At 41.3% G+C, this 18,839-nt stretch overlaps 1 protein-coding gene and 1 non-coding gene across 2 annotated transcripts in view; both read left to right on the top strand.

Annotated features, from left to right (window-relative positions):
• The window catches only part of CDC42BPA (CDC42 binding protein kinase alpha), a 285,304-nt gene that overhangs the window by 218,853 nt on the left and 47,612 nt on the right, over positions 1 to 18,839 (top strand). The window contains exon 24 of the mRNA XM_077779914.1: positions 2,143 to 2,219. Within this exon, the coding sequence (XP_077636040.1) occupies positions 2,143 to 2,219 (77 nt within the window). The remainder of the gene's footprint in view (positions 1 to 2,142; positions 2,220 to 18,839) is intronic.
• On the top strand, positions 10,543 to 10,649 carry LOC144244587 (U6 spliceosomal RNA). Its single transcript, XR_013338987.1, has one exon. It is a non-coding gene; the product is annotated as a U6 spliceosomal RNA (small nuclear RNA).

The raw sequence follows: 18,839 nt of genomic DNA on the forward strand, positions 1-18,839 counted from the left end.
CACACACACGCACACACACGCGTGTGCGCACTAGGCCGGTCCCTGAGTCATTTTATTGTGCTTCATATACATTGTTCACAGTCTTCATAGTAACAGGAAAACTCACTTTGTCATAATTTGGACGGTTTTTCCATAGCCATGAAGTAGTTCACAAGCCATATTTTGGGGATTGGAAAAAAACTGTTATTTTTATAACATACTTTATGCTGTGTTCAGATGTTGTAGGAGACTCACTTCCAGGGTACTTGAGGAAACAGTGTATGAAGTAACTGGAGATTAATCCCGCATTAAAAGCAATTCAGTGACGAAGTATTTTGGCGCCTCATTGTTCCCTTCCAGGTTTGGCTCTTAAGCTGTCCGCCCTAGGGGACTTCTCAGGATTATTCCTGTTTTCTTGAAGGCATTGCCTGAGCATTAACGTGAACAGTAACTTACAGTGTGTGGGAGCTCTGTTACAAAGGGACTTCTTAGACTTTCTTTCCATCATGTGGGCATTCCGAATGTGAAGATTTAAAAAAAAAAAAAAGAAATTCAGAGTGTTATTTCTCAGTGAAGGGATCCTCCTATAGGCAGTTATTAGCAATCTGCCGTCCTGACAGAGTCAGCATTCCTGACTGAACAGCCAGCTAATGAACAGCCAGCTAATTAATGTTATGCTTACATTATGTCACGCTTCCCTCTGACTTCTCCGCCCTGGGACGCACACTGATGTTAAGGTGGTTGGGTCTCTGCATCTGCTTTTAAAATTGTGGAGGAAAGAGAGGGTATCACGTGAAGGACGGACGTGAAAAAACCATGAAAAGTAGCGGATGTTCCATACACTTTCGTTGATGGAATTTCCTAGTGAACAAGAAAGGAAGGAACCCAGAAAAAGCGAATGAGGAATTCAGATGGAGCACAGGGCTTCTCACCAAAGTGAGACTGAGGCTGGTTTGCAGACGTGACTGGTGGAAGGGAGCTGCATTATTTCGGGAGCAGGAGAAAGAGAATGTACGGGACAAGAAGGACCTGTAGCTCTAGAAGCAGTCTGTATAGAAAAGATGCCGCGCAGAGTAGGACTCTGCTGTCACCGATGGCGTCACATTTAGCCTGCATCTAAACTTACACAAGAAATAAGTTTATTGCATTTCTTTATGACAGCGTGTTAGCCCGTCCCTTTTACTTGGATTTTGAGCATTGTAGAATAACCAAATTTCACTCTATGTTGTAACATAATGTACTCTACTACTTAAATCGTATAATGTGATGTTTAGATGACAAGGCCAAGGATTTTTTTTCTGCTGTGCCTACTAGTGTATCCCAGTTTCTAGATGGGGTTTGTTACCTGAGGGGCTCTCAGTAAATGCGTACTGATTGGGTGAAATTCTGAACACGGAGCCTCATCTGGCATCCACGGTGTATTATCAGAGATTAGTGTGAAAACCGCACAACTGAGTCGATGTAACTTCTGAAGGATAAGGAACTGTGTGCTTGATTGTGTCCGCTTTTTTCTTGCTGGTATTTATCATTGCCTGTCTATTTTAAGAATTACCTTGGAAATTATGCATTTAAAGTTAACGTCATGGCGAAGAAATCTGCAGAGACTTTTAAAACTTTACCTGAGAAAACCGAGGGTTTGAGTTCCTCGTTTTGTCAAGGAAACAATACCTGAAAATCAGATTGAGGCCTTGACGCAAGAGTTTTCATAACTAAACACACTTGTTTTACCACCATATTATTTTCTTGTAAGAGATCGTGTATGTTAGTGTGTATCGTATGTGCGGTAAGTGTTTCAAAACAGAACTCTTGTTTGAATACACATCAGCTAAGGAAAAACAGATATCACCATATTTTAAAGATTTCTCTCGACTCTACCACGATGTAACATGTTTCTAATAAGGTGCTCTAAGGGAAAAGAACGAAATTCGAGAACTCAAGTCAGGAAACAGGAGTGTCGTGGAGACTGATAATAATCAATTGTTAAGTGATATTTTCAAGAAACACCAATAGAGGTTTTTTTTTAACGTAGAGTTAATAGGTTGAGCAGCCTTAAAATATGGTAGTCTGTGAACAGCTCTTAAGAGATTCAGACAGGAAAGGTTATCCATGAGAATTAGTTAAAGTTTTTCTAGTTTTAAAAAAAAGTTGCTGCTTGTCTTCTAGGTATAGAGCACCGAGACTCACGGCATTCTTTCTTGGCATTTTTGAATACGCCTGCCGATGGTGCGGATCCACTTGAAGTAAGTACTGAGCTGCTCAAGTATTCCTGCCATCCCTTTCAGATTCACTTTGTGATTTCAGATTCACTGGCGGTGAACCGGCTTTCTCGCTTCCCACATAAGAGGACCTAGAATCTTCTGTAAACAAAAACATTTTAAAAGAGAATTATGTTCTGTATTCTTACAGAAACTGCGATCACATTTGCATTTAAGAAAAGTCTAAGGAAGGTCTAAATATGAGAGTCGTGAGATTTAAATTTCATCCCTTCCCTTGAGAAACAATAAATGCAGAACAAATCCTGACTTTTGAAATAATGTTGATACTTTTGTTTTTGCTCCCAAGCACAGAGCCACAGTGAGAAAACAAAAAAGCAGTGAGAAAGGTCAGAGCTCACGATAGAGCAATGCTGGTTCGAACTCCAGATCAATTCTGTTTTTGTGGGAGTTTACGATAGGAATGCTTTTTGTTATGAGTATTAACATAGTTTTTAAGAAGATTTCATAATAATGAAATAGTGACTGTATGGCTGTCATTCTTTGGTGCTTAAATTCTTTGCTGGGGAAAAAAATTTATAAAGTATTATTTTTGTCTCAGAAAATTTAAGTTAGTGATTATATCTCTATTAAACAAATAATCCTGTATCTCTGTGCAGAGCGCTGTTGTAGGTGCTGGAGATAAAGTAGTGACCAAACAGACCAAGCCCTGCCCTCAGAGAGGTTACATTCCAGTGGGAACAGTTAGAGGCAGAGAGAGTCCATTCTCACTTCTCAAGTGCTTCATTTAATTTGATTATGAGTGATCTGCCGTGCACTTTGTTTTATTACACTTTGGGTACAATCTATGCATTGTATTTCATTGCTTTGGGAAAGGGAAAGAGTCTTTAAAAAAGTAATTACTGGATTTCTAAGTTTCTTGAGAAAGTGACAATGATCGCTTTTCTCATTCATTTATTTGAATTAATGTCATTTGCCTTTCAATTGTTTACAGAATTTTTGATTTCCTATTTGTTCTTATTAAACTGCTTCATCCATATTTTCTATTTTTTATTGCTGTATTCATTAAATAGGATTCCTTTTCTTCTTCCTCATCTTCACTGATTGAGTTTTTGGATGACGTAAGTCTTTGATTTTTCAAACCATCAGTGAATTGAAGAGTTTTGCCTAGTAATGCATTCAGTTTTAGAAATATCACACCTGGTAATTTATTTGTGGGACAAAATTTGCTTCTTTCTTATCTTAAATAAACAAAGAGTTTATTAAATGTCAGAAAGTGAATATGTACTTTGAAAAATGCTTTGGCTGTCAGAGAATCTGTATTCCCTTTCACTGGAATGAACACTGGAATGCCGCCTGTTTGATGATTGTCACTGTGTGGCTAAATATATGAAGGTGCCCATTTTTCTTTTCATTTCTGTTTCACGGTCCCCTTTTCAGCATTTTGCTATTTAATTTTTACATTAGTTAGAAGTAAACACCTGGTAGTAAAATCAGAAAAAGTGATGTTTTATTAAACCTTTCAGTAGAATTATAACATAGTAATTGAGTACATACCAGTTTTTAACGCTGACAGAATTTCTCTTCTCATGTGGAAAGTGATTGTAATTAACATGTGCTACATGCACTATTATCGCTGTGTCTCCTAATCTGTAGATTTGATACTTTAGAAGTCCCGATGTCATTCACTCTCTTTGCTGAAATACCACCTGTCCGTATTCTCTCGGTTCCACATTAGATGGCGCAGAAGTCCCTGTCATAAAGCATTTCAATGTCCTGTTGAACATTTAACCTTTCTAGAAGCTGGAAAATAAAATGGGCTCATATGCAGATGTTCTGCAGGGAAACGGTTTTTAAACCTGGGGCGACTTTTAGGTTTTCTTTTTTTGTGTTTTGTTAAACATAATTCTTACACTCGGAAGAGTACTTTGCATAATTTTCCACTCAAGAAAACTCTTGATGTAGGTTTAAAAAAATTTTTTAACTGATTTTTTTCTGCCTTGGAAATATTATACCAAAGTGTACTATTTTCCATTCTGAATGGAAACTGTTTCATTATTCTTGAGACGGTCCTACAGTGTAATAAAAAGAGAACTCTTTTGATGGACAACAGTATTTCATGTGATCATCTACTGTATGTTTTACTGTACTAAAATATGCACGCTGTTATTTCCATCGAAAATACCATTCACGAAAGAAAATGGCAAGGAAGTTTGAATAAGTTCTTTTAATCAAGGTTCCTTCTGTTAGAAAACCGTTTCCATTTTTTTCTTTTTCTTTTTAGTTTTTTTTTTTTTTAACATTCATTTTTGAGAGAGAGAGAGACAGGGCGTGAGCAGGGGAGGGTCAGAGAGAGAGGAAGACAGAATCTGAAGCAGGCTCCGGGCTCTGAGTTAGCTGTCAGCACAGAGCCCGACGTGGGTCTCAAACCCAGGAACCGTGAGATCATGACCTGAGCCGAAGTCAGATGCTTAGCCGGCTGAGCCACCCAGGCACCTCCCACTCACCTCCCTTCTTAGTTCCCTTCTGCTTCCTTTCTTGTCCAGGAATCCGTTGTCACCTGACTGTTGCCTTAGCCCTCTAACCACCTTCCCCACCCCCACCAGCACAGGTCACTGCGCCTTCCCCCCGAATTGTCAAGTCACATCTCCGCTGTGCGGTCATTTTTATACGTTGGGGACGAGGCCAGCAGTGCACTCCCCTCTCAGACACAGTTTGTATTCTTCCCATTTTACGGCCTGAAGCTCTGTTTCTGGCTGATAAGTATGACCGCCCTTCCGGAGTCCTCATTCACTCTGTCTGCAAGGCCCTGGGAGGATGAGGTCTTGAAAAATGGTGTAGGCTCCTCAGCACGATTGTTCTTTGTGCCCACGCCCCTCAGAGTGTGATGCGGAGGGCGCCCCCTGCAGGGAGCAGACTCTAGCCCTGAGCTAACCCATATGACTCACCCTCCGGTCATTCTTTTCTGATGTCTGTCTCATTGCTGCAGAAGAGAAACAGGTCACCTTGCGGCCCTGGAACTTGAATCTGCAGCTGCAACATGTAGGTTCAGGAAGGGACAGAGCCGAGACTGAGCAGGGTCGCAGAAAGCACGTTTTCTTTGGTCCACACACCGTTGACCTTCTCCATCTGCTCGCAGTGGCCTAGTGACCTCATACTGACCTTTGGTGGTTTTTGTTGTTGTGGTGGTGGTGGTGGTGGTTGTTTTTAGCACCAAACCACCCTTCCTTCCCTTCCAGAATCATCGGGGGCTTCCTTGTGTTCAAACTTGTAGTGAACACTAGAATTTGGGGCAGTTTGGGAAGGCACTCGGAGCAGTCGGTTTCCCTGTAAGTTACCCAGTTTAGACAAGCCTTTCTCTGTGAGCAGAGCTTCTAGGAAGAGCAGCCCTGACAGAAGAGAATTGTAAATAGGTTCCTTCCTTCCCTCTGATTGAGGGATTGAGGCCACGCCTGCTTCTGTGAGTCCGGAGAACTCAGGTGGGCTTTCCTACGTGTCGAATCAGGAACTTCTAAAAGAAAAAGGAACTTGGAAAATACTCAGTGGGTGCTTTTAACCATCTGTCACTGCATTCTCCCATTAGTAAACTGGACGAGTTGCTGTCCCATTAGTGAAGTTTCTGGACTCTCAGTCTCCGGGGACGTAGGGAAGTGGCAATAACGGAGTACGTACGACATTGCTCAGGGCAGATAGAATTAATGTTAATGTTCACAGAAACTGACGTCACTCTAACCACTTGGTCTCTCGGGTCAGGCGTTCCCACGTGTGGTGAGACACGAGTGACGGCAGTAGAAGGGACACCAGGGTAACCTCATCTTCCCTTTCAGCCCCACAACCCAGGCTCACCCTCCAGGTCCCAAATGGTGAGGGATGGGTGGAACTCGGCAGCTTGGCCTTTCCCTCGTCTGTTCCCTGCATCCCAGGGGCGAGAAGTCCAGGGATGACCAGACCTCACCTACAAACTTCCCATCGTGCTCAGCGCATTTTCTTTTCAAGCAAACCAAAACTAATACCTGGCTTGACCTTATTAAAGGCAATACTAATTTTGACCGTATAAATGAGCCACGTGTTCATTGTATTTGGTAAACAGATCGTCATTTATGAAATCTGTGCCAGATATGTTTTGAGTTTTATTAAATTACAGTTCTACACTCTGTTCATTTGGGCCAAGTTCACAAAAAAATGGGAATTGCCCGTTTACCTGGCAAATGAGAATTTGCCAACTTGCTCTCTGGAGGCTGAGTAGACCAAGGAATCAAAGGTCAGACGTAAAGGAATAGAGTTTGTACGAACAGTCCAACTGTCTGGTCCTCACTGATCCTGGTTTCTTGTATCCCGGAAAATCCCAAGAAGCCAGCAGCTAGTTCTTCTCCTCGTTTTGGCCTCATATTAAAATCTTGCTGAGATGTCCTAAAATATTTAATTTCCCCCCTGCCTCCTAGCTTCTTTCCTTCATCTCTTGCGTTTAGAGATCTCTTGTCTCTCCCCTGGCTTATTCGATATTCTGTCATAACCAGTCACAGAGATCTGAGGCTTGGCCACATTGCGTTAGCTGTATCAGGAAGGCTGATCATTCATGAGAGTCGATGGAAGGCAGAATTTTAAAACCTACATTATCAAGATCTTTTAATCCTATGACCCAAACTAGGCCTCGATCCTTCTGAGAGATTCTGGCATTCCTGATATTTCCTCCTTAGGTTCTTTTTTTTAAAAACTTCCATCCACATATTAAATACAGCCCAACGTGAAACTGTCACATTTCAGGAGATTGTCATATGCAGCCCTTCCCTAATTTAGGCAGTATTGTATCTCCGTGATATATGTAAGGTCTATGTTACATCCTTATATGTGTAGGCAGTCTGGCGGGAAAGACCCCTGAGAGCCTGGGCTTTCTACCTTTAGTCTCCTATTTTAAAAGACCTTTGGAATTCATTAGCTGAGTCTCAAAACCTATAGGACAAAGTACTTCTCTTGGTTTCTTGCTTCCCTCCGTGATCAGCCTGAACATTGTGGTGGCGACTGAGAGACCCAGATGTAAAAGGCGTGGTATTAAAGGGTATATAATACATATGAAGGCAGCGTACTGGCTTCCAGTGTCCCCGTGCCATGAGACCATGCATGTCACTGTAGGAAACCGCAGTTGCGTGAGTGCGTAGAAGAGGGAGCACGCTGTGCGCTCCTGTAACTGTGTCATGAGGAAGCAGTCTGATTTCCCCTTCTCTGTTGAAAATGGAAAAACAGCCGTCTGATTTCTAGGTAACCACTTTGGCGAGAACGTTATCCCTGTGATTTAGTATCATGTGAGCTTGTACAGTGCCGCCTTTGACCGCGTGTTGTCTGTGTGCACACGCGGGTGGTTTTGAGAGACATTTGACTTGTTTTAATGTAGTACAATGTATTCACTTTGAGCTAGTCCTGCATTTTTTCCTGAATTCAGCACACTCGGCTCTGCTCTAGAAGCGCAGGGATAGCCAGAAAGTGAAGGATTCTCTGTGTTAAGCATTCTAGCACTTTCCGTGTGGTGTAGTACTATACTTCGCACAGTGGGAGCTCCTGAGATCAGTCAGATGGAGAAGTAGACGGTGAAATGCTTAGCGTCCTGGTAGGAAAAATAAATCCATAGTTATGTATTGCCCCATGTCAAAAGTGACAAATGCCATAAGCAATACTTAGGTTAAGTAATTGCAGCATTTCAGAATCCTTATGAAGGATTTTTAACTTGAGAGGCTTTATTATGATAAGCATATTACAGTATTTCTTGCCCTTAAGGATCCGAGTCTGATGGAAAAACCATACACGTAAATAAATAATTATCACACGATTGGAGGAAGCACAATAATAAAAGGTATGGACTGTATATCATAGGAGTATAAAGGGCAATACATGACTGAACTAGGCGGCTGCAGAAAGGCTTTCTGAAGGAACCAGTGCCTGAGTGGGGTGCTCGCGGACAGACAAGTGTGGTCCGCAGTGTGCAGGAGGAAGGTGTGCTAGTTGCACACTGGACGAATAACCGAAAACCTGCTTGAGAACCTGCAGGCCTTCTAATCCTGGCTCGCTGGTAACTCTTTGGGATGCAGCGTTCAAGTCCACCCCCACTTCCAGTTCCCTTGAAAGGCATAATCGTTCCTGGTTAGCCATCTACCAGAGTTGTACAGATACCACCGATAATCCGGAATGCTGCTTCTTACCCTTCCAAGTTTTCTCTGGAATCTTCTGTAGCTCCTGTAGATGCCAATTTATAAACTCCTTCCTCTAGGCCCCTCTGCAAATCCTGTACATCCCACCTCCAGCCTCCCACAAACCTCTGTGACCACACGAGGCCCATTGTTGAGGGCGCAGTGTAGTCCCCAACTTGTCAATACCTGGCCCATCGCAAACCCTCAGTGACTGTGAGGTTCACTTGAACATAGGAAATCGCCAGAGGTAGAGACGGTTTTTGGTTTTTGTTTTTAATAAGGATAGATTTTTTTAAATGTCTATTTATTTTTGAGAGAGAGAGAGAAAGACAGAGCACAAGCAGGGGAGGGGCAGAGAGAGAGGGAGACACAGAATCCGAAGCAGCTCCAAGCTCCAAGCTGTCAGCACAGAGCCCAATGCAGGGCTCGAACCCACAAACCGCGAGGTCATGACCTGAGCCAAAGTCAGACACTTAACTGACTGAGCCCCCCAGGCGCCCCGAGATGGTTTATGTTTATGCTCTGCTGGTAGTGCCTCACAGAGTTCCGGAGGCTTGGAAAATACTTTGATGCAGTTACTACCTACTCACTGTTATTGCGGTTTTTCCCTAATTACTGAATCTTTAATGTCAGAAAGGTGAAGGTCCCTTTTGATATAAGCCTGATACTAGCCAGGACGGGCAGTATCGTTGAAGTAACTAACTTTTTTCATTCATGAGCAGTGATTCCGAAGGCCTGATTTAGCTCTTATCCTTTGAGAGAATCATCTTTGAAAACAAGAAGTGTTTGGTAGGAAAAAGACCAGCTCATTAAATACTTTATTAAATGCTAACTGGCACTAAATCAGAATTGTTTGGATCCTTTTTGTTCGCCTGTTTCCAATTGCTACTTCCAACCTCCACAGGAAAGAAATTGCGCATCACTTGATGGAACGTCATCTCCCGGGTCCCTGTTTCCATGGGGTCCGCTGAAAGCTTATTGTCATCTTAGCCTGAGTCTTACGGGTGTTTCTCTGCTGTCCTATCCTCCAGTTTTTCCCGAAAATCTGTGTACTTTCAGCCTATCAGAAAATGTGTCTTTACGTGTATGTTGATATACTTTGTCTGTTAACGACAGCGGTAGCCATCGGGAGCCACGTGTGAGTATTTGTAACGTGTAGTATTCTCCTTTCTTTGTTGAAGCGCCCTCCACCGTCCTGCACTCCAGCTAGCAAAGGCAGACGTGTAAGAAACCCGTGCACCGTGTGTCCCCACCCGCCCCCTCCCTGTCTCTTACCCCCTTTGCCTGTGGTTGCAGAACACGCTGGCGTCCCCATGGTGTGCCCTTCCCTCCCGCCGCATGCTGTGTGCTGCTGCTCCCGCTGCCGCCTTTCCGTGTTTTCCTTTTTGCCTCTTTCTTTTCTGTTTTTGGCTTTGGCCGTGAAGCTTTAGGAATGTTCCTGTACATTTCAGTAACCAAACGACTCAAATTATAAGGTATCCTTTTCATTTTTATTAGGGAAGAAATTGATCCTAAAGCGTGCTGTCCAAATCAGTCATCTACAGAGTAAATGTAAATTCTCAGTAAGAATCTGATACAAGGAGTTATGTAGAGATTTCCTGGAGGTTTGAATTATGTAGGGAAAAACTTGATAATTCATATTATGCAGAATTCCAAAGAATTTGGGGCACGTTATAGATCTTATTGACTATAGTGTGACGTAAGTCCATTCAGCAGAAATCTTTGATAGATTTTTTAATGTAGTTCAAAGGAGTGTCTCTAAATATATTTATAGATTTGAGGCAATAATGTTAATAGTAAGTTGTTTATATTCTAAGATAGCTCCAAGATTTTTAAAAACATTGTGACATTCTTATATATGTACTGATAACCAAGTATAAGCCCCATCCTATGCTCAGGCTAGCTCAGGGTTTCTCAGGAATAAATGGGTTAGGCCACTGCCTCTCTCCTGTGAGATTCTGATATGCCCGGAGAGTGGGGTGTATTTGTAGAGAGGCCTCAATTTTCCTGAAGCAGCATCGACCCCAATGTCGTCATACACACCACACACACTCTCTAGTTGAAAAGCAGAGGGCTAGCTGTTGTTTGCTCTGGTTTTCATATGTGATATAAAATATTAACATTAAAAAGGAATGTCTGGTAAATAGAAGTTTTAAAACTTTCACCTGTCGGTGCTCGCTTCGGCAGCACATATACTAAAATTGGAACGATACAGAAAAGATTAGCATGGCCCCTGCGCAAGGATGACACGCAAATTCGTGAAGTGTTCCATATTTAAAAAAAAAAAAAAACTCTTCACCTGTCGGCCTCATAATCATTGGTATTGGTCAACCCCTTAAATTCAGAATTCTTTAGAATTCTTGGACTTGGAAAGAGCTACATTGTGGAATTCTCTGGTTTATAGAGAACATGGGAAATAGTAGGGTGGCTCGATAAACCCCCTAACCCTAGAGCACATGTTTCCAAACTACCGTTTAGTAGTGAATAAGCAGTTGAGATACCAGTGGTATGGCCAAAGTGACTTCAACTAGTACTTCATTGATCAGTGAAGTTTTTTGAAGAGGTTGCTGGTTCAACTGATTTTCTTATTATCTTGACATGTATAGAGGTAAAACCAGTGGGTGCTTGGGTTTATCAGATTCATCTTTGAGTATGTGTTAAGTTTATCATAAAACCTCCAGAAAGGAAGACTGACATGTTGTGGCCCAGTGACATTAGGTTCAAATCATCAGCCTGTGAATTGCCTGAAGGTTTAACTAGTTATAATCAGATTTTATTTCGCTGCTTAAAAACAGATTATATCTCACTTGCCTTGCAGACGTCTAGGGGCCCTGACCCAGAACACTTCTATGAATCTTGGAATAGGGAGAACTCTTTGAGGGAAATAGCTGTTACAAGGTTCCTACTATTCAGTCTCCATCTTCATCCTAGAGGATGTGAAGAAGCCTCATTGACTAGAGTCTACTGACTATTTCTGTTTGATTTTTTTTAATGCAGATGTGATAGTCTTGATAATCTGCTTCCCAGGCTTTCTGCAGTTTTTCCTTGGTTAAGTATCTGGCAAATCAAAAAACCACCGCTGAAAAGTGGTGATGTCTAAGATGGAACTGAGTGAAGACTTACCAACCATTCAGCTGGTCCACAGAAGCATCATGGGGGCACAGCAAGGGGCCCAGTGGTCCTGGGAAACAGAGGCACGTTACGGAAGGGACACAGATCGTTATCATTCCTAACCGTGGCCTTGAATCCGACAGTGGCATACAATTTTGTTACCGCCCGTGTTTTTAGACAGGCAATATGTAATACTTTTATAAATTTAAAATTCTTTAAGTCACTGTTAAATGTCATATAATTGAGGTATTACAATTTAAGGTTTACTGGACTTTTATTTCCAGTGTGCTGCAAAGCCCCATTCTTTAGAAGTGGTGTTAGTCAAGTAAGCATAGTATAAGAAAGATTTCTTACGAATACTGTTATTAGTGCCTGAACATAAGTGGTTATGGAAGGGTCCGCAGTGTTTTCATTAAGAGAAGCACTGAATTTTAGAGTATTCCTTCAGAGTTTAGAACAGAGATTTTCAATAGCTAACATGTAGCTTAACTTTCTGTTTTCTGAATGCATTTGTAAATTCTCCAGAGTAGATATTCAAACCAATATATTGAAAATAACGAGTGCCAATTTACATTGTTTGTAATTAGGAAGGTTGTACTTACTGGTCATTACCTTCAGTAACTTACTATTTGCTTTAGGATGATAAAATATTATATTTGCTATATCCCAAATGATATGTATTTCCATAATGCTATTTTTATCATAAGTTAAATTAACAAATAATTATATCACTGAAACTTTGAGGTTATAAAGTATTTCTAAATACAAAAAATTGGATTACTTTCCACTTTGTTTCCAAACTACTTCTAGCTAAAGGATGAAGATAATTGATAATAATTGGGGCTTTTTTCTGCTAACTTAGAGTTTTATATTTACCATCGCAAAACAAAATGTTAGATGTGAGCTTTTTTATTTAATCTAGATCAAATCCATATCATATATTGGTATCTTTTACTTTAAAACCAGGTTTCTTATGAGAATGTTTTGCTTTTTGTATCTGTTCAAATCTGTAATTATTGTTGGGGTAGAAAAGGCCCATTGATGCATAGTCAGGATGAGTTGTTTTAGTTGTTTTTATTATTTATCAGAAAACCATGCTGCATAATTTGAGGACTTCCTTCCCCTAAAAAATAAGATCTGATCCTAGGCGGGGAAAAAACTTCTTTGTTTTACTGCACTCCTCTAAAATAACATTTTGNTCATGACCTGAGCTGAAGTCGGACTGTCAAACGACTGAGCCCCTCAAGTGCCCCATTATAGACTTTTTTACGCAGCAGTGTTAGGTACCATGGATGATATTGCTGATACTCATTGAGTTTTCCTTTTTTCCCCCCAAACAGTAGAGCAATAGGTGAAAATGAGTTTGGAGTATAGTAGATGTCACTGTTGCCTGTTTATCAGAACAACTTCTGGAAGTATGTTTACTTAGAAAAGAGAATTAGTTAGCCAAAAACATAGAAAAAGAATCACATTTATACAAAGATATTCCTCATTTTTTTTAGTAGATTGCAGCCTAGAAATATTGAGTGAATCGCTTAAACTCTTCAGTTAAGATTTGTTTCCAAAATCTTTCTCCAGATAATATCAGAAGGTGCTGTCCAATTAATATTAGCTATTTTTTCACCTTTTTCTCCTTTTTATCATTCCTTCTACAACCATAAACCTGATTATTGAATTATGATATCTCTGCTCTTGGTGCATATCATGTTTATCAGCTTTTCCTGCATTATTAATTCAAGTCATTGCTTACATTGCATGCTATCAGTTTTTCAAAACACAGAGACTTTAACTTCCATGGTTTAAGTATATTATTAATGATTGTGTTATAACCATGATAATGGCTCAGAAGATAAACATAATTGATGTGCTGTTAATCAGTTGTTTTGCTGCCATGTTCTCTCTGAATTGTTGCCAGGTAATTATCAAATTAATTTTAGGCTATCTGCAAATCAGCCTTACAGTTATTGAGTATTATAAAGGCTTACTAAAATTAATTGCTTTTTATTGGATAGAACCATTAACTATAAATGTATTGATAAGCACGTAGTTATAGATAAAATTAACATCTTGAGAAACCAGGCCTGTTGGTTATAATGAACACTTCCATATAGAAAATATGTAAGTACTGTTATATTTTTCTTATCCTTCCTGTTAAACTTCTTTTGAGATGTTGTTTACACTGGCAGTAATCCAGAAAGGAAATGAAATATTTAAATCTATTCATCTAACAGGTGTTTGCTTCCAATAGCTTTTAGGAGATCTGGGGAAATTTTTTTTTCAGTTTAATATTCAAAACATTATTGCCATGAGTTTATTCATCTGTACCAAACTTTGTTCCTCATCTTTCCTAAGAAACACACTTGTGAAACATAAAGTGGTAATTTTTACGCTTCACATATTCATTCCTGTTTTTTAAAAAAATAAGAGTATCATCAAATAGTATAGTTCAACTTTTTAAATATACTCAATGCCATCTCAAGATACTACTCAAATGTTTTTACTTATTTTAAATTTTTTAAAGTAAGAACTACCTTGATTTTGTTCAGTCCCTGGAATTTATTTTTAAGAGCATATAGTTCCAAAAAGCAGGTATGGTAATTTTCATTGTTCTATGCTATTAGAATTGGTATTGGGTTAGTTTTTAAATCTAAATGTTTCCCCTTTTGAATAACCAGTTTTTATCTTGTGCAGCTAGGAAAATCAATTTAAAATCTCTCCTCATTCCTCTTGTTTTCTTTTTTACTTATGAGTAAAACTTGTGAGGAGAAAAAGACTTTTTCTAAGTGACAGTAATTCTAACGAGGGACGGAGAGGTATGTATTTAAAGCCTCTGGAGTTCCGTCAGAGTTACTAATTTCTGTCATCATGGATTAAACCCCGATAGCCTCAGTGTCCCGCTGTCATGAGGTCACATTTTCATAGGGTCAGGAAACATGATGGTAAATGTTTCAAGGACCAAGTGTGGGGTGGAAGCGGGGACATCGATTTTTAGGTGTGATGATTCTGTGATGTACACCCCCCGCCCCCCGGGGCACATACGACAGAACGGCTGAAGCCAGTGGGTTCTGATCCCGGCGCAGGGAAGTGAAGGTCACCAAGCCTCCCTCTCAGCCCCCTTCCTACAGGGACCCCCCCCCCGCTTTTGTCTTCCAGTCACTTTTGTGTGACAGCTCAGAAGCTTCAGTTTTCTTAAGATGACCCAGTTTTTTACACTTAGCAAAACCCCTTCTCGGATACTTCTTTAAAACTTTGAGAGGCGGGCGCCTGGGTGGCTCAGGTGGTTAAGCATCCAACTCTTCAGCTCAGGTCCTGATCTCACAATTCCGTGAGTTCAAGCCCCGAGTCAGGCTCCGCACACCAGGACGGCTTGGCTTTTCCGTTCCGTTTTCATTGAAGCCCTTCCCTGTGGGTTCTCATTCAGCTTGCAATTGTGTAATCTTACGGAAACTACAAGGAGGAGGTTTTCACAAAGGATGACCTTCCTGCCTTATTTCCAGCCCGGGTTTATGTTCCAGATCAGTGATTTAAAAGGAATACCTTTTCCATGACTGTCCCTGAGTAAATTTGTGAACTGGGCAGAAAGTGTCTACAAGCGTCATTTTCTTCCTTTTGCTCTCCTCTTCCTCGTCAAAGTTCACTGTCAGGAGAAAAAGATAATGTAACTCAGGCTCCATTTTCATTAAAGCCGTGAGTGCCTTTCCTGTGGAAATGCCTCTGGTACAACAAAACCCTGAATTTGAAGGCAAGGAGTGGGATTCAGGCCTGGATCTCCCACTCCGGTAAGAGGTGCTAGCTTTCTGACTTTGGCCGCTTCCCACACTCCGAGCTGGCGTACAGCCAGATGCTTCCGTTCGAGTGTTCCAGGTTTTAAACTACTGAAACACGTTCCTAGCTGAGAAGTACTTATTTACAGTCTTCAAGCTGATTGTTCTTTTTATCGATTCGCAGCGTCTGATCTAAGCGTTGTCCTTGCTGTACAACACAGTGGAAACCGATTCCCTAACCTCTTTTCCCGATTGCTTTCATTGCCTTTCACTTGAAACATGCAATCTTGATAATTCTGAAAATTGCCAGACAGAACCAGGCATTGATCATTATGCCCCATGAGATCTTCCATGCTCCATTTTAACCCAAAGCCTTTTGAGTCTCTAAAAATACTTGGTTAAAAGGGTACAGTGCGTGTAAGTGCTGGCATTTCTACTGCCACAGAATATGGCAGCATATTCTGTCACCCGCAGTCACAGACACAAAGCTGATAAGTGAGGTTCCTTTTCCTGCAAGGAATGCCTGGGAGGGGACCAGATTCCTTCTTACAAAGGCCAGAGTTATCTGGAATCTGCAGGATGTAGCTCTGTCAAGTCCTCGGGACTTGCTCACGTATAAGATTTGCTTTGTGAGACACGAACATTTCGTGGGGACTCCGCGTAAAGAACATAGAGTAGAGACCAGGACGCGGAGTGAGAGGCCAGCCGTGAAGACGGGAGCGTTTCGGCGCCTGTTGCTGCCTTTCGCCTTGTTCCCAGTGAAGGGGCGGCCTCCTGTGGATGACGCACCCCAAGGCGAATATTCACGCTGAAGTTCGTTTTCCTCTCTTCTCAAGAAATGTTACCATGACCATGCCTTCCAGAGATTTGCCACCAGCTGCACACTGTTTGAAAGTGATTTCTTGGGTTTTTGTGTTTCCTGACTTATCTTCCTAGACCGACCCCATTGAGGACACGTACGTACGGAATGCGAACGTCAAGGTTTACAGCCAGTCAAGGTCCACATCTCCCTCCACATCTAGTGAAGCCGAGCCAGTGAAGGTGCCTCACGGGAGCAGCCTTGCCCCCCAACCTTTCCCTTGTTGTCAGGAAAGAGGGAATCACAGAAACAAGTGAAATCTGACTCCTGTTTGAATCAAATATATTCTGGAATAAGTTACAGGCTGTTGGATGAATTGCATTATTATTATTATTATTATTATGTGAATAGGACTGTGAAACAAAAGAAGGAAATTGTCCCTCCAGGTTCAACCTAAAACAGACAAATATTTATTTAGTTATAAAAGTAGACTGTACCTTAAGTAGAGGACTCTGTGGAATGGAGGGCAGAGTTCTCTAAATTTCGGAACTATCAGATGGGGACCTCGGAGGTGCCCGGCAGCGTCAGGTGCCAGTCTCTTATTTTAATTCTTCTGATCTAATAAAATAGGCATAACTGACACTTCAGAGGTAGAGTTTTAAGGTTAAAATTGCCAGTGCCGGCCAGCGAACAGCGTATTCTAACCGCTCAGTCAGCAGTAGGCATTCAGCTAAAGCCCACCTTTCGGTAGAACACCACCTTAATGGGCTTTTTATTATTATTATTATTATTTTAATGTTTATTTACTTTTGAGAGAGAAAGAGAGAGTGTGAGTGGAGGAGGGCAGAGAGAGAAGGAGATACAGAATCTGAAGCAGGTTCCAGGCTCTGAGCTGTCAGCACAGAGCCTGACGCGGACTCGAACTCACAAGCCATGAGATCATGACCTGAGCTGAAGCTGGACGTTTAACCGGCCGAGCCACCCAGGTGCCCCTCACATTAATGGCTTTAAGCAGCCAGCTGGCCAGTTTTCCCAGCAGAGGTCATTTTCCCAACGAGTCGCCAGGCCGTCGTGCCTCAGTTGGTGCAGTTGGCTTGTCCACTCATGTGCGGCTCTGACTTTGCTCCTTTGCTCCCCGAGCCCTCCCCGGAGCTGCATCTAGCATCCAGGAGAAGCAGGCAGTCCGCGTGGGAAAGCTGTCTGAAATGAAGTGGGAGCTGGAGTTGGAGTTGACTTGGGTTTTTACAACCCTGTGGGAGACGGCCTTAGACTGCTTAAGTTGATGACACTTTGCTTTTTTTTCAGTCATTGTTTTGACTTTATACATTCTGACTGTTGAAATATTTCAAGCACAGAGAGAATAAGAAACACCCACACAACCACCATCCACAGATGTAGCAGATGTGTGGACATTTTGCCCTGCTCTGTTCCAATTTGTTTTCAAAGAAGGAAGACATTCCAGGCAGTTGAAACACCCTTCCCTACCCTTCCCCTTCCTCCTTTCTCAGGCAAGTCTGAAGACCCCGACATTGACGTACTTCCTCTTCATCGGTTTTGCGTTTTACTTCATTTATATCCAGAAACCATAAATGATAACATTTGCTTTACGTTTGTGTTTTACACAAAGGCCATCTGTATCTTCCTGTAACCGCTTTCATTCAACAGGATGCTTTTGAACTTTACTCCTGCAGATATGTGTCCATTTAGTCCACTCATCATCACCATAACGTCGTACTTCATTGTATGAATGTACCACAGCCATTTACGCATTCTCCTGTTGTTGGAAATTTAGAATATTTAATAGTATCCTGTTACCGGATATCTATTTCCAATCTTTGTTATCACAGTCAGTGCTGAAGTGAACATTCTAGTAGCTGTCTGCTTTTGCAAATGTGCAGAGTATGTTTAGCATATGTACCTGGAAGTTGAATTATTGGATTGTGTGGTATATGCATTTTCAACTTTAACTAGATTTTGCCAAATTATGTTCCACAGTGGTTGAACCAATTGTCACTCCCACCAGCAGTGTGTGAGAGTTCCCCCCTTTTCCCACATCCTCGCCAACCCTTGGTACTGCCAAACATTAACTTTTGCCAATTTGATGGGTATGGACTGGTATTTTTATTCTTGGTTTGCATTTCTATGACCTTAAGTGTTAATTCAGCATCCTTTTATATGTTTATTGACCACTGGTGATTTGCCTGTTTATGTCTTTTGTCTCTTTTTATGTTGAATTGTTGCTCCTTTTGTTTTGTAACTGTTCTTTATATAATCTGGATACTAATCCTTAGCTGGCTTATATGCACTGCAAATTCTTCCTTCTCGTCTGTGGCTTACTTTAAGATTTTATTTGGTATCTTTTTGTCTTGCAACGGTGTTTATTTTAAAGTAGTCTTATGTACCAATCTTTTCCTCTGTGACTCCTGTTTTTTTATGCCTTTCTAAAGCAACTCTGCCCTGTGCAGCATTTATAAAAGTTTTCTTTCATATTTTTTCTATAAGTTTAAAATCCTTTATTTTAACATGTTTAGGACCTTAAACTGAAATTGATTGTTACAAATGATGTGAAATGGGGTTCCTAATCTATTTTTCTCAGGGGCGCCCAGGTGGCTCAGTCAGTTAAGTATCCTACTCTTGATTTTGGCTCAAGTCATGATCCTCATGGTTTGTGAGATTGAGCCCTGCATCTGGTTCTGTGCTGACAGCATGGAGCCTGCTTGGGAATCTCTCTCTCCCTCTCTCTCTGCCCCTCTCCCACTTGTTTGTGTTTCTCTCTCTCTCTCTGTCTCAAAAT

Source organism: Crocuta crocuta, unplaced genomic scaffold (assembly GCF_008692635.1).
Source record: "Crocuta crocuta isolate KB4526 unplaced genomic scaffold, BGI_CrCroc_1.0 scaffold322, whole genome shotgun sequence".
In the NCBI taxonomy this organism is placed as follows: domain Eukaryota; kingdom Metazoa; phylum Chordata; class Mammalia; order Carnivora; family Hyaenidae; genus Crocuta; species Crocuta crocuta.